Source organism: Moschus berezovskii, chromosome 4, assembly GCF_049115385.1.
Source record: "Moschus berezovskii isolate FMDL1 chromosome 4, NW_MosBer_1.0, whole genome shotgun sequence".
In the NCBI taxonomy this organism is placed as follows: domain Eukaryota; kingdom Metazoa; phylum Chordata; class Mammalia; order Artiodactyla; family Moschidae; genus Moschus; species Moschus berezovskii.
This window is the reverse complement of record NC_142463.1, coordinates 94,468,416-94,484,702: the sequence shown is the minus strand read 5'-3', so window position 1 is coordinate 94,484,702 and position 16,287 is coordinate 94,468,416. Positions and strand designations below refer to the sequence as shown.

The window sequence follows — 16,287 nt, the reverse complement described above, 5'->3', positions numbered from 1 at the left end:
AGAAATTTTAGCAACAAACCTTTGGTAATGGTGTAGATAAAATATTTTTGGCAGGTGTCCGCAGATAGTCTCTTTTATCTTTTGAAGATCTGCTCTGATCAGCTGATGGGAAGCTTCGAGATACATTTTGTGAAAGAGGTACTTTAGAATCAAGTTTCCAATAACTAGTTTCAGGTGTTTCCAATAAAGATGTCTGCGTTTTCTATTGAACAACAAAAATGAATGACATCATCACTAAGTGTCATTTTAACTAAAGTATGACAACTAGTAAAAATAACACTGAAATAAACTAGAATTTACACTCAAGTGTAGTATTGAGTAGAAAACTTTGAATAAATTATACCTATCTTCTTTATGACTTTATTTTTCTTATTTAAGATGAAAATGCTTTTTGATCCCTTTGTCCTCACAGTGCTGCTATAAAAATAAATAATAATCTCAATTCTCTATTTGACCAAAAGTTGGAAATTCACCAAAGAAAATTCTCTAGTCCTAGTGGCAAAAAAAAAAAATCTTAATTGGTGATTCATTCTAATAACCCTACAGCCCAAAGGCATCTCTTTCATGTTTTCATAAATCCTGTTTCATCTGTAAAAATATCAGCCCTTTTCTATCCACTAGTTTAATTTACCTTCAGAAAAAAAAGGGAGAGAGGAAAAATTATGAAAGTAGAAACCTAGAGAAATTTTCAGGGCAAGATAAAGAAGCTGATTATGAGGCACAAACTATGTATAAAATAAATAAGCTACAAGGATATATTGTACAGCACAGAGAATATACCCAATATTTTATAATAACTACAAGTGGAGTATAATCTTTAAAACCTGTGAATCACTGTTGTATACCTGAAATTTACATTTAGTAACACTGTAAGTAAACTATACCTCGAACGGAGATTCGTGACATTGTACAGGAGACAGGGACCAAGACCATCCCCATGGAAAAGAAATGCAAAAAAGCAAAATGGCTGTCTGAGGAGGCCTTACAAATAGCTGTGAAAAGAGGAGAAGGGAAAAGCAAAGGAGAAAACGAAAGATATAAGCATCTGAATGCAGAGTTCCAAAGAATAGCAAGGAGAGAAAAGAAAGCCTTCCTCAGCGATCAATGCAAAGAAATAGAGGAAAACAACAGAATAGGAAAGACAAGAGATCTCTTCAAGAAAATTAGAGATACCAAGGAACATTTCATGCAAAGATGGTCTCGATAAAGGACAGAAATGGTATGGACCTAACAGAAGCAGAAGATATTAACAAGAGGTGGCAAGAGTACACAGAAGAACTGTATGAAAAAGAGCTTCACGACCAAGATAATCACGATGGTGTGATCACTCACCTAGAGCCAGACATCTTGGAATGTAAAGTCAAGTGGGCCTTAGAAAGCATCACTATGAACAAAGCTAGTGGAGGTGATGGAATTCCAGTTGAGCTATTTCAAATCCTGAAAGACGATGCTGTGAAAGTGCTGCACTCAATATGCCAGCAAATTTGGAAAACTCAGCAGTGACCACAGGACTGGAAAAGGTCAGTCTTCATTCCAATCCCAAAGAAAGGCAATGCCAAAGAATCCTCAAACTACCGCACAATTGCACTCATCTCATGTAAATGAGCATGACACTAGTAAAGTCATGCTCAAAATTCTCCAAGCCAGGCTTCAGCAATACATGAGCCGTGAACTTCCAGATGTTCAAGCTGGTTTTAGAAAAGGCAGAGGAACCAGAGATCAAATTGCCAACATCCGCTGGATCATGGAGAAAGCAAGAGAGTTCCAGAAAAACATCTATTTCTGCTTCATTGACTATGCCAAAGCCTTTGACTGCGTGGATCACAATAAACTGTGGAACATTCTGAAAGAGATGGGAATACCAGACCACCTGACCTGCCTCTTGAGAAACCTGTATGCAGGTCAGGAAGCAACAGTTAGAACTGGACATGGAACAACAGACTGGTTCCAAATAGGAAAAGGAGTACGTCAAGGCTGTATATTGTCACCCTGCTTATTTAACTTATATGCAGAGTACAGCATGAGGAACGCTGGGCTGGAAGAAGCACAAGCTGGAATCAAGATTGCAGGGAGAAATATCAATAACCTCAGATATGCAGATGACACCACCTTTATGGCAGAAAGTGAAGAGGAACTAAAAAGCCTCTTGATGAAGGTGAAAGAGGAGAGTGAAAAGGTTGGCTTGAAGCTCAACAATCAGAAAACTAAGATCATGGCATCTGGTCCCATCACTTCATGGCAAATAGATGGGGAAACAGTGGAAACAGTGACAGACTTTATTTTTTTTTGAGCTCCAAAATCACTTAGGATGCTGATTGCAGCCATGAAATTAAAAGACGCTTGGAAGGAAAGTTATGACCAACCTAGATAGCATATTAAAAAGCAGAGACACATTACTTTGCCAACCAAGGTCCATCTAGTCAAGGCTATGGTTTTTCCCGTGATCATGTATGGATGTGAGAGTTGGACTGTGAAGAAAGTTGATCGCCGAAGAATTGATGCTTTTGAACTGTGGTGTTGGAGAAGACTCTTGAGAGTCCCTTGGACTGCAAGGAGATCCAACCAGTCCATTCTAAAGGAGATCGGTCCTAGGTGTTCATTGGAAGGACTGATGCTACAGCTGAAACTCCAATATTTTGGCCACCTCATGCGAAGTGTTGACTCACTGGAAAAGACTCTGATGCTGGGAGGGACTGGGGGCGGGAGGAGAAGGGGACGACAGAGAATGAGATGGCTGGATGGCATCACCAACTCGATAGACATGAGTTTGAGTGAACTCCGGGAGTTGGTGATGGACAGGGAGGCCTGGCGTGCTGTGATTCATGGGGTCGCAAAGAGTCGGACACGACTGAGTGACTGAAATGAAAATATACCTCAATTTAAAAATAAAATTTAAAAAATTTTAAGGGAGATAAATGAGGTAATTTGCAGGTTTCTTGCAAGTTCATAACACTTTTTCACACAAAAAATTAATTTTGGTATCATTTTTTCAGAGTTGAATTTTACATACTCTTCCATATATATTTCTATAACATGGCTGATAACACAATTTTGATTAAAGAAAACTTTTTCTGCTCTCTGGACTTATCAGGAATCATCCTCAGAATCTCCAAAATTTAACGGCTTTCATGGACAAATTTTCTTCATCCAAAGGACTGAGAATGGCAACTATACCACCTTGTGGTCATATCTGGGAATCTAACATTTCCCTAGTAGCTTGGTAGACAAAGAAAATGCACCAGCATTCTAGACTACTGAAATAACCCTCTTTGTAATACCTCATGGAGATGTATGTACTCTCCTACAAGTTACATTTTTTTCTAACTATTACATTTCCAGCGATGCATATATACAGAATATTCATGCTTTCCTCTGTCATACTTTTTAAACAAATACTTATTCGGCATGTCCTATGTACCAAGCACTATTTCAAATGCTTCACAAATATTATATCATTTAATCTTCATAACAACTTTTGGGAAAAGGTACTATTATTATCCTTTTATAGATGATAAGACTGAAGTATGAAGAAGTAACATAGCCAAACTCAGAAATGTTTGATTGATAAACGTAACAATTATTATATATAAGGTTTGTGATACTTCAATATTGTTGGAATAAAGCACAGCACATGAAACCCTATTGAAATCTTTTATCATTTTCTCATTATTTGCAATATATATCCAGACCCCAAAATAAAATATAGGGAATTAACTAATCTATTTGATAATGTATATAGAGAAAAGATATATATTACTAGGATTATACAGGAATCAAAACAACTCTGCAAGAATATGTGATATATATTTTCACAATATGAACATATTCTCTATTTAGAAGTAATTACTGGAGCTTAACCAATGTATTATTTTCATCAGACACTTTGCTTAGTCTGTATCTAAGTGAAGTCACTCAGTTGTGTCTGACTCTTTGCAACCCCATGGACTGTAGCCTACCAGGCTCCCTTGTCCATGGGATTTTCCAGGCAAGAGTATCAGAGTGGATTGACATTTCCTTCTCCAGGGGATCTTTCCAACCCAGGGATTGAACCCGGGTCTCCCACATTGCAGACAGGTGCTTTACCATCTGAGCCACCAGGGAAGCCCAGTCTGTATCTAATTCTCCCAGCTAATTCTAATATGACAACAATTTCTCCATATATAATGCTTTCAAGTGTCTATTATATGTGTCTGGACACATGAAGCACTTAATATTCACAGGTACAATAATTCTTTCTTTTTTCTTCTCTTTGAACACTCACTTCAGTCGTGTCCAACTCTTTGTGACCCTATGGACTGTAGCCTACCAGGCTCCTCTGTCCACAGGATTCTCTAGGCAAGGATATTGGAGTGGGTTGCCCCCTTCTCTAGGTATCTTCCTGACACAGGGATTGGACCTGTATCTCTTGCCATTTCCTGCATTGGCAGGTGGGTTGTTTATAGCGACACCTAGGAAGCCCTTCTTTGAACAGAAACAAACAAAATTAAAGCACCATCTATACCTAACAACTGAACTGTTCTCAACAACTCTGTTATCTTCAGTTTACAGTCAGAGCAACTTCTGCGGAGACTTAGGAGACTACATCACTATGTATAAAGAATATTTAATCACTTTAACTAAAATTTGCAAGAACACTCTTCTGTAATAATCCTATATTAACACATATATTAGAAGCCAAATATAACCTCCCTTTTTCATACTTGATGCTTCCTTTCATGTGCAGGGAACATTCCTAACATCTCTCTGCTTCCTTAGGGGAAGAGCAATGACTTAACAGGATTGCTGAATATGGAAGGATTAACTGTGGACATATAGTTCAGCCTCTTCCTTATTTCTCCCCTTGGGTAACAGAAGAAGCACACATTCTACTCTATGCCATGTATCTTAAAAGAGCAGGTCATTCAAGTGGGTAGACTTGTCCTAATCCAATTCTACCTATGACAAGAGTAGATAAACTTGTTTAATTTGGGATTTCCTATTTTCTTCAAATATAAGCCACATTGTCCAATATTATTTATCAATAATAAAGATGAAGGACTGATGTTGAAGCTGAAACTCCAATACTCTGGCCACCTGATGCGAAGAGCTGACTCACTGGAAAAGACCCTGATGCTGGGAAAGATTGAGGGCAGGAGGAGAAGGGGACGACAGAGGATGAGATGGTTGGATGGCATCACCGACTCAATGGACATGGGTTTGGGTGGACTCCAGGAGTTGGTGGTGGACAGGGAGGCCTGGCGTTCTGCAGTTCATGGGGTTGCAAAGAGTTGGACACGACTGAGTGACTGAACTGAAAAGATACTATTTTGATTTTCACCACCTTTTTCAACTGGTTCAGATTTAAGAAGCAAGATGTGATTTGTTTAGTCCTCTCAAAAACTCAAAATTAGACATAATCTAAACATGAGCTTTAGAATTTTTAAGTGAAATGGTTTCTAACACTGGAAATTTCTCAAGACAGAAACACAAATGTACCTAATTTAATACTATAATAAAAATTTTAAAAGATTAAAATCTTCTCTAAATTTCCAAATGACAGATGCTTTGAAATGTTTTATCTAATGCTTTTGGATTAATAAAGAAACAATTCTGGAAATGAAATTGTGGGATATATATATATTTTTTTTAATTTGGGGGTATAGTTGATTTATAATACTGTGTTAATTTCAGGTGTATAGCAAAGTGAATCTGTTATATGTATGCATATGCATAGATCCAATCTTGTTTAGATTCTTTTCCCATATAGGCCATTAAAGTAGAGGCCCCTGAGGTCTTTATTAGTTATCTATTTTATACATAGTAGTTTGTATATATCAATTCTAATCTTCCAATTTATCCCTTCCCAACCCCTTACTCCCTGGTAATCATAAATTAATTTCTACACCTGTAATTCTATTTTTGTTTTGTAGATAAGTTCATTTATAGCCTTTTTTTACATTCCACATATAAGTGACCATATATATAGTTCTTTCTCTGACTTCATTCAGTATGACAATCTCCAGGTCCATTACTGCAAATGGCATTATTTTGTTCTTTTCTATGGCTGTGTGCTATTCCATTTTATGATGGTACCACATCTTTTGTGTGATATATTTTTGATGTTATTTTCCAATTTTTGATAAAAAATTTACTAAGTAGATGTTAGAAAACAAAATGTTTATAAAGAAATTTATGAGAATTATATAAAATTCTTACCTTGTCTTTTTTTTCTTTGAGAGTAACTGTGTTTTCTTTCACCTCTCTTTTGAGTTTTTCCTATTAAAAATGAATATCGAGTACATACAATGTAGTCATTACTATTATAAAAATGATCCTATTATCAAATCTTTCCCAAGAAATACTAATAAAGAATCCTGCCTTCTAAATCTTAAAAAACAATGAAAAGGAAAAAAATTATTTTCTTTCTACAGAAGTATGTTATTTGATTTTGATTATCTTTTTTAAAAAATTCTGATCTGTCTCTGGCAAGCATCTGTGGACTCTTAAGTCCTTTAAGACACCAAATCTCAACTTTTTCATTTGTAAAATGAAGTGCATGGATCAGCTTATAAAGTAAGGGATATACACAATTAACTAGCTATAAAGAGCTGCAAAAAGATCCAAAATATTATGAACCTTTAGAGGCAGAATACACTTATTCTCTGTGTATTAAGAAAAGCAATTCAGTTGAACACTGAATAATCAGTTTTCAACATGAGATGAACAGGGATGAAGAATAAAAAAAAGTTACAAAAAAGGTACAAAATAGTTATAAAATAATACATCATTTCTCTAGTACTCCAGGAAATAATATATTCTGTTGGAGATTAGTGTATGTACATTCAGTAGGGGAAAAAAGGAAAAATTAACCCTAGGAAAAATAATATGTACAATGCCTTTAATATGATAGTCATCTAGAAAACAGAATGATTACAGCCTCAAGGAGCCTTATAGGTGTCAGAGAAGGAAAAGTTTCAATGCACACATACAACTTTAGGCAAACTTGCCTTGGCTGCCCATGATGCCTATGCCAATATCTGTACTCACTGAACGTCTTATGTACATCATGCTATCTCTCCTAAAATGTTACTCCTAACCAGAGAACACACTTCACCATGAAAGAAGCTGGCAATAAGCTGATATAACAGTAGTCACTGTTCTTATTATGTATCCTATCAACTGGCAATAGTTGATCTTCAGTTATCACAATTGACATCTACTCTGTGGATATGAAATGCAGTCTTCCAGGATAAAGTATATCCTCTAAAATAGCTAAATTACACTGACTCTCAGAATACACATCTTGGCTTCTAGAGGACAGAATAGAGAAAGCACCTTCCCAAACTTCTCTGACTCTGATTTCTGCAGGTTTGGAGATCTTAATACAGTCTGTTCTAATACAACATGTGTTTCCAAGGTATGGATTAGCTCATACCCAAAGGTGTTTCTCTGGTAGTGTCTAACTGATCATGAGTTCCCTAAACTAATGGGCAGTCCACTAAGGTCCCTATTTAATGAGTAACTAAAAAATGTCTGTAATATGGTCTGGCAAAGAAAGGATTGACTTGAGGTACAGGAGTAGAGTATGACAGCCTTGTGCTCACCTTTCAGACCTTAATAAATTTATAAACCTAGAACCCTCTAAATTAAAAGATGGATTGTGCAATATCATAAATACATACTGAATTTTGGTAATTGGATATTAACTATCAGCTAACACCAACTCTTATAACCCATAATGTTACTATTTTTTCACTCACTAGCTTGAGCGCAGGTGTTTTGGGGTCACGTGATAAATACATTTAATCTAAGTCCACCTTATGGTGAGCCCATGGAACCATAAACCTATTCTGTGATAATTTCTTTAGATCCTGAGTATACAGTTGAATAGATAAACTCAGTAAGTGGCATAATCACCATATTAATTCTTTGTTTATCTTTATTTTTATTTTTTTAAATTTTTTATTGGAGGTTAATTATTTTACAATATTGTATTGGTTGGTTTTGCCATACATTGACATGAAACAGAGTGAGATTTTTTACATTTGGAAGGACCGACTGGAAGACTTTAAAACTCTCTTTCCATAACAAGGATATAGACAAATATACAAAATACCACATCTTATTAGGCAGAGAGTAAGGCACCATCAAGAGATGAAAGACACAGGAAAGGTGATTTAGCACTGTCTCACAAAGTCAACGTATTTTAAGTAGAAGCTAAGACTATCATCCAGTAACAATTTCTTCATATTGATTGGTATGTTAAAAGAGGTCAAAATCAGATATTACGAAAGCGAAAGTGTTAGCCGCTCAGTCATATCTGACTCTTTGTGATCCCATGGACTATAGCCCACCAGGCTCCTCTGTCCACAGAATTCTCTACGCAAGCACACAGGAGTGGATTGCCATTTCCTACTCCAGGGGATCTTCCCAACCCAGGGATCGAACCTGGGTCTCCCGAATTTTAGGCAGATTCTTTACCATCTGAGCCACCAGGGAATATTGGCTTATTGACTAGGATCAAAATTGAAAACTAAGAAAAAGTTTCATATAAAACATGACCTCAACTTAAACACTGGAATTGTGTTTTTATTGGGCTTCCCTGGTGGCTCAGACAGTAATCTGCCTGCAATGCAGGAGACCACGGTTTGATGCCTGGATCAGGAAGATCCCCTGGAGAAGGGAATGGCTACCCACTCCAGTATTCTTGCCTGGAGAACTCCATGGACAGAGAAGCCTGGTGAGCTACAGTCCTTGAGGTCACAAAGAGTCATATTAATTTTGATAATGTAAAATAATAAAACATCAGTTCAGTTCAGTTCAGTCGCTCAGTCGTGTCCGACTCTCCGCGACCCCATGAATCACAGCACGCCAGGCCTCCCTGTCCATCACCAACTCCCAGAGTACACTCAAACTCATGTCCACAGAGTCGGTGATGCCATCCAGCCATCTCATTCTCCATCGTCCCCTTCTCCTCCCGCCCCCAACCTTTTCCAGCATCATAAAAATTATATATATAGAAAAATAGGCAGTAGGAGAAAGTGTTCAATATATTGTTTAAAAACATAAAGGTAACTAGTAAAATGTATCCACTGCCTTCAAACTATGGTGCTGGAGAAGACTCCTGAAAGTCCCTTGACAGCAAGGAGATCAAACCTTTCAATCTTAAAGGAAATCAACCCTAAATACTCATTGGAAGAATTGATGCTGAAGCTGAAGCTCCAGTATTTTGGTCATCTGATGCGAAGAACTGACTCACTGGAAAAGACCCTGATGCCAGGAAAGATTGCAAGTAGAAGGAGAAGAGGGCATCAGAGGATGAGATGGCTGGATGGTATCACCGATGCAATGGACATGAACTTGGGCAAACTCCGGGAAATGGTGAGGGACAGGGAGGCCTGGTATGCTGCAGTCCATTGGGTCACAAAGAGTGGGACACGACTGCGTGACCGAACAACAACAACCAGTAAAATAATTAAAAAGACTATATACACCTCCCAAATCAACCAAAGATACACACACACATAATTCAGAGAAAAATAAAATAATTATTAAATTTATATCATTATGTTAAATTAATATGTAATATAAAATGACAAAAACATGATTAAAATATATATCATACTGATAAGGGTTAATAATCCAGAATATGTATGGGTGAGGAATCTAGAATATGCAAGGAACTCCTACAATTCAACCAAAAAACCAAATAATTTCAAAATGGGCAAAAGATGTGAACAGACAATTCTCCAAAGAGGATATACAAATGGCCAACAAGCTTATGAAAATATGCCCAACATCACTAATTACATGAGAAATGCAAATCAAAAGTACAATGAGCTAACACTTCACATTCATTAGGATGACCACTATCAAAGTAATAGAAAATAAGTGTTGGCAAGGATGCAGAGAAATTATAATCATTGCACATTATTAGTAGGAATGAAAAACAGTACAGTTACTATGGAAAACTGTATGGTGGTTCCTCAAAAAATTAATATTAGAATTACCATATGATCCAAGAATCCCACTTTCGGGATATATATCCAAAAGAATTCAAAGCAGGATCTCCAAGAGATATCTGCATACCTCTGTTCACTAAAACATTAATGACAATAGCCAAGAAGTAAAAGCAGCCCAAATCTTCATCACAGATGAATGAATAAAGAATATGTGGTATATACATGCAATGGAATATTAAAAAAGTAATGAGAGAGAGAAAGAGAGAGAGAGGGAAGAAGAAAGAGAGAGAAGGAGGGGAGGGAGGGATGAACAAGATGACTGTATGGTATCATCGACTCAGTGGACATGAGTTTGAGCAAGCTCCAAGAGATGGTGAAGGACAGAAAAACCTGGCATGCTGCAGTCTATGGGGTTGCAAAAAGTTGGACACCACTGAACGACTGAACAAAAGGAAATTTTGTCACATGCTACAACATGGATGAATCTTAAAGACATTATGCTAACAGAAGTAATCTAGTTACAGAAAGACAAATAACAAATGGTAATTAAAATCATAGAAACTGAGAAAAAAAGGTGGTTGGAAGGTAGTGTTTAATGGATTTAGACTTTCAGTTTTACAAGTTAAAAAGTTCTAGAGATCTATTGTACAACAATATCTATATGCTTAAAGTTACTAATCTATACACTTAAAACATGTTAAGATGGATGGTAAGTGCAATGATACGTATTTTTACCATGAATTTAAAAACAAAACAACAACCATTCTATCTTATAAATATCAATATAAAGGTATTAAATAAAAATATTAGCAAACGGAATGTAGCATCACATTAAAAATACTTCATGATCAACTGGAGTTCATTCTAGAAATGCAAGAATAAGTTTAAAATATATATCATATCAATAAATACTATCAGGAAAACTAAGCTGTTAAAGAGACTTCTCATATTAAAGACTCCATTAAGGTTAATAAGAAATAGATAAAAATATATAAAACAACCAAGTATAAAAAGAAAAGATCACAACAGGAATATCGGGCAAAGTTGACTTCAAAGCAAAAAGGGCAAAGATAAAAGATAACAGTTTCCAAGGAGCAATTAATCAGTATAAACTTTTACACAATGAATAGTATTCATCAAAACACATAAAGTAAAACTGGTTGAAAACTCAAGAGGAAGAGAAACAAAACAGTAACAAACCCTTAATGCCTTCTTTCAGTTCACAATTAATCAAAAATTATATATAACAAAGTAGATGTCAAAAAAATAATTGATACAGTAGAAAAAACTTCTTGGTAAGTGTCAAAGAGTGAACCCAGATTATAAAATCTTCCTCTCTTTGAACTAACAAAAAAACACAAAGGGAAAGAGGAAAGTGGTTAAGAACTGGCAAACATGAATTCAACGACAGAAACACGTCATATCAGGCCATAATCTTCCAATTCTAGTGAACGTTCATCAGGAAAGACACAGTACTGTCTGATTTGTGCTATGCTGATCAGAGTACTGGGCTGATTTGACTCACTGTGGCTCCTAACCTAATCATTACTTACACGGTATTAGTGAAAGTGAATACATATAATAATAATAATTGTCTCTAATATACCTGGATTTGATAAGAAGAGATTTGAGGGGATAAGTAGGCAGTTCAGGAAAAAGAAGCCTAGGAATGGAAGAAAAATGACTAAATTTTCTCACTTTAGTCTCTTTCATCTGGACAAAAAAGCACAACAACCATACCAATAAAGAACTAATTATCCATGCCAATAAGTAAAACATAAGAGACATAAAGACAAAATGTAAAAAGGAAGAAAAGATTCCTCTGAAGGAACAGAAAACAAAAAATAAGACATTCATTGAAAAACCATGTGAATTTTGTCCTTATCCATGTGGCTGCCTGCCACCACTCTGTAAGTAGGGTATACCAAATCAAGATATTCTTGTCTTTTCCCTCATAAAATTTGGTTAGTAAGGAAATACAACTTGGAAGAGAGACTGGAAAAATGGCAAAAATGAATAACTATAGCTTAACCTACCAACAAAGGTCCGTCTAGTCAAGGCTATGGTTTTTCCAGTGGTCATGTATGGATGTGAGAGTTGGACTGTGAAGAAGGCTGATCGCTGAAGAATTGATGCTTTTGAACTGTGGTGCTGGAGAAGACTCTTGAGAGTCCCTTGGACTGCAAGGAGATCCAACCAGTCCATTCTAAAGGAGATCAATCCTGGGTGTTCATTGGAAGGACTGATGCTAAAGCTGAAATTCCAATACTTTGGCCACCTCATGCGACGAGTTGACTCACTGGAAAAGACTCTGATGCTGGGAGGGATTGGGGGCGGGAGGAGAAGGGGACGACAGAGAATGAGATGGCTTGATGGCATCACTGACTTGATGGACATGAGTTTGAGTGAACTCCGGGAGTTGGTGATGGACAGGGAGGCCTGGCGTGCTGTGATTCATGGAGTCGGATATGACTGAGGGACTGAACTGAACTGAACTGAACCTGTCAGGAAGACATATGGGCTCCAAGGCTTCACACGGAGTTTGTTAAAACATGTGAAGCCTAAGGACAAAACAATCACCAAAAAATAACCGTAGACCAATCTTTGATATGAATATAGATATAAAAAAATCCTCTACAAAATACTAGCAAAACAAATCTCGCAGAATATAAAGAAGGTTATATGTCATGACAAACTAGGATTTCTCCTAAGACTTGAAGTTGAATTTAATCAAAATTATAGACTTTGTACTATAATTGACACCATCAAGAAACTGAAAAGACAATTCAAAAAATGGGAAAAATATTTAAAAATCGTAGATAAGAGATTTGTATCTAGAATACATAAAGAACTCCTGCTGCTGCTGCTGCTGCTGGTGCTGCTGCTAAGTCGTTTCAGTCATGTCCGACTCTTAGCGACCCCATGGATTGCAGCCTACCAGGCTCCTCCATTCATGGGATTTTCCAGGCAAGAGTACTGCAGTGGGGTGCCACTGCCTTCTCCAAAGAACTCCTAAATCTCAATTAAAAAATAAGTACCATTATATCTACTACTGTGGGCAAGAGTACCTTAGAAGAAATGGAATAGCCATGATAGTCAACAAAAGGATACTAAATGCAGTACTTGGATGCAATCTCAAAAATGACAGAATGATCCCTATTTGTTTCCAAGGCAAACCATTCAGTATCACAGTAATTCAAGTCTATGCCCTGACCGGTAATGCTGAAGAAGCTGAAGTTGAACGGTTCTATGAAGACCTACAAGACCTTCTAGAACTAACACCCAAAAAAGATGCCCTTTTCATTATAGGGGACTGGAATGCAAAAGTAGGAAGTCAAGAAACACCTGGAGTAACAGGCAAATTTGCCTTGGAGTACAGAATGAAGCAGGGCAAAGGATAATAGAGTTTTTCCAAGAAAATACACTGGTCATAGCAAACACCCTCTTCCAACAACACAAGAGAAGACTCTACACATAGACATCACCAGATGGTCAACACCGAAATCAGATTGATTATATTCTTTGCAGCCAAAGATGGAGAAGCTCTATACAGTCAGCAAAAACAAGACCGGGAGCTGACCGTGGCTCAGATCATGAACTCCTTATTGCCAAATTCAGACTTAAATTGAAGAAAGTAGGGAAAACCACTAGACCATTCATGTATGACCTAAATCAAATCCCTTACAATTAGACAGTGGATGTGAGAAATAGATTTAAGGGACTAGATCTGATAGAGTGCCTGATGAACTATGGATGGAGGTTCATGACATTGTACAGGAGACAGGGATCAAGACCATCCCCACGGAAAAGAAATGGAAAAACGCAAAATGGCTGTCTGAGGAGGCCTTACAAATAGCTGTGCAAAGAAGAGACGCCAAAAGCAAAGGAGGAAAGGAAAGATAGACACGTCTGAATTCAGAATTCCAAAGAATAGCAAAGAGAGATATAAAAGCCTTCCTCAGTGATCAATGCAAAGAAGTAGAGGAAAACAATAGAATGGGAAAGACTAGAGATCTCTTCAAGAAAAGTAGAGATACCAAGGGAACATTTCATGCAAAGATGGGCTCAATAAAGGACAGAAATGGTATGGACCTAACAGAAGCAAAAGGTATTAAGAAGAGGTGGCAAGAATACACAGAAGAACTGTACAAAAAAGATCTTCACGACCCAGATAATCACCATGGTGTGATCACTCATCTAGAGTCAGACATCCTGGAATGTGAAGTCAAGTGGGCCTTAGGAGGCATCACTATGAACAAAGCTAGTGGAGGTGATGGAATCCCAGCTGAGCAATTTCATATCCTAAAAGATGATGCTGTGAAAGTGATGCACTCAATATGCCAGCAAATTTGGAAAACTCAGCAGTGGCCACAGGACTGGAAAAGGTCAGTTTTCATTCCAATCCCAAAGAAAGGCAATGCCAAAGAATGCTCAAACTACCGCACAATTGCACTCATCTCACATGCTAGTAAAGTAATGCTCAACTTCTCCAAGCCAGGCTTCAACAGTACGTGAACTATGAACTTACTGATGTTCAAGTTGGTTTTAGAAAAGGCAGAAGAACCAAAGATCAAATGCCAACACCTGCTGGATCTTCAAAAAAGTAAAAGAGTTCCAGAAAAACACCTACTTCTGCTTTATTGACTTTTCCAAAGCCTTTGACTGTGTGCATCACAACAAACTGAGGAAAATTCTGAAACAGATAGGAATACCAGACCACCTGACCTGCCTCTTGACAAATCTGTATGCAGGTCAGGAAGCAACAGTTAGAACTGGACATGGAACAATAAACTGGTTCCAAACAGGAAAAGAAGTAGGTCAAGGCTGTATATTGTAACCCTGCTTATTTAACTTATATGTAGAGAACATCATGTGAAACGCCAGGCTGGATGAAGCACAAGCTGGAATGAAGATTGCCGGGAGAAATATCAATAACCTCAGATATGCAGATGACACCACCCTTATGGCAGAAAGTGAAGAAGAACTAAAGAGCCTCTTGATGAAAGTGAAAGAGGAGAGTGAAAAAGCTGGCTTAAAGCTCAACATTCAGAAAACTAAGATTATGGCATCTGGTCCCACCACTTCATGGGAAATAGATGGGGAAACAGTGACAGACTATTTTGGGGGGCTCCAAAATCACTGCAGATGGTGACTGCAGCCATGAAATTAAAAGATGCTTGCTCCTTGGAAGAAAAGTTATGACCAACCTAGATAGCATATTAAAAAGCAGAGACAATACTTTGCCAACCAAGGTCTGTCTAGTCAAGGCTATGGTTTTTCCAGTAGTCATGTATGGATGTGAGAGTTGCACTATAGAGAAAGCTGATCACCGAAGAATTGATGCTTTTGAACTGTGGTGTTGGAGAAAACTCTTGAGAGTCCCTTGGACTGCAAGGAGATCCAACCAGTCCATCCTAAAGGAGATCAGCCCTGGGTGTTCATTGGAAGGACTGATGTTGAAGCTGAAACTCCGATACTTCGGCCACCTGATGCGAAGAGCTGACTCACTGGAAAAGACCCTGATGCTGGGAAAGATTGAAGGCCGGTGGAGAAGCGGAAGACAAAGGATGAGATGGTTGGATGCCATCACCAACCAATGGGGATGAGTTTGGGTAAACTCCAGGAGTTCGTGATGGACTGGGAGGCCTGGCATGCTGCAGTCCATGGGGTCACAAAGAGTCAGACACGACTGAGTGACTGAATGAAATGGAACGGAACCCTAATTTTAAAATGGGCAAAATATTTGAGTAGATATTTCTCCAAAATGGATACAAATGTCAATAGCACATGAAAAGATGATCAATACCATTAGCCATTAAGAAAATACAAATCAAAACACAATGATATACCATGCCACATCCCCCTGGATGACTATAATCTGAAAAGAGACAAGTATTGGTGAAGTAATAGAAAAATTAAGACCTTGACGCATAGATAGTAGAAATCCAAAATGGTACAGTTGGCTTGGAGAACAGTTGGGTAGTATCTTAAAATATGAAACAGAGATACCATATTACCCAGCTTCTACTCCTAAATATAATCAAGAAAAATGAAAACATATATCCTCACAAAACTTGTACATAAATATTCTTAACAGCATTATTCATAAATTAAAATGAAAACAATCCAAATTTCCATCAACTGATAAACGAATAAATAAAATAGTATATCATATAATAAAATATCATTCAGCAGTAAAAAAGCAATGAAGTACTGGTATATTCTAGGACACATGAGTGTGTGTTAGTCACTCAATTGTGTCCAACTCTTTGCGATCCCATGGACTGTAGCCTGCCACGTTCCTCCATCCATGGAATTTTCCAGACAAGAACACTGGAGTGGATTG

At 37.4% G+C, this 16,287-nt stretch overlaps 1 protein-coding gene across 4 annotated transcripts in view; it reads right to left on the bottom strand.

The window, feature by feature from the left end:
- Window positions 1-16,287, bottom strand: part of SYCP1 (synaptonemal complex protein 1) — a 137,874-nt gene that overhangs the window by 9,272 nt on the left and 112,315 nt on the right. For 3 of the 4 annotated variants that reach the window (XM_088834892.1, XM_055402444.2, XM_088834891.1), the window contains 2 exons: window positions 6,196-6,255; window positions 20-202 (listed from right to left, as the gene is read on the bottom strand). In XM_088834892.1, coding sequence (XP_088691018.1) covers window positions 20-202; window positions 6,196-6,255 — 243 coding nt within the window. Of the gene's footprint in view, window positions 1-19; window positions 203-359; window positions 369-6,195; window positions 6,256-16,287 lie in introns of all 4 variants that reach the window. The other variant, XM_088834890.1, reaches the window with a different exon arrangement.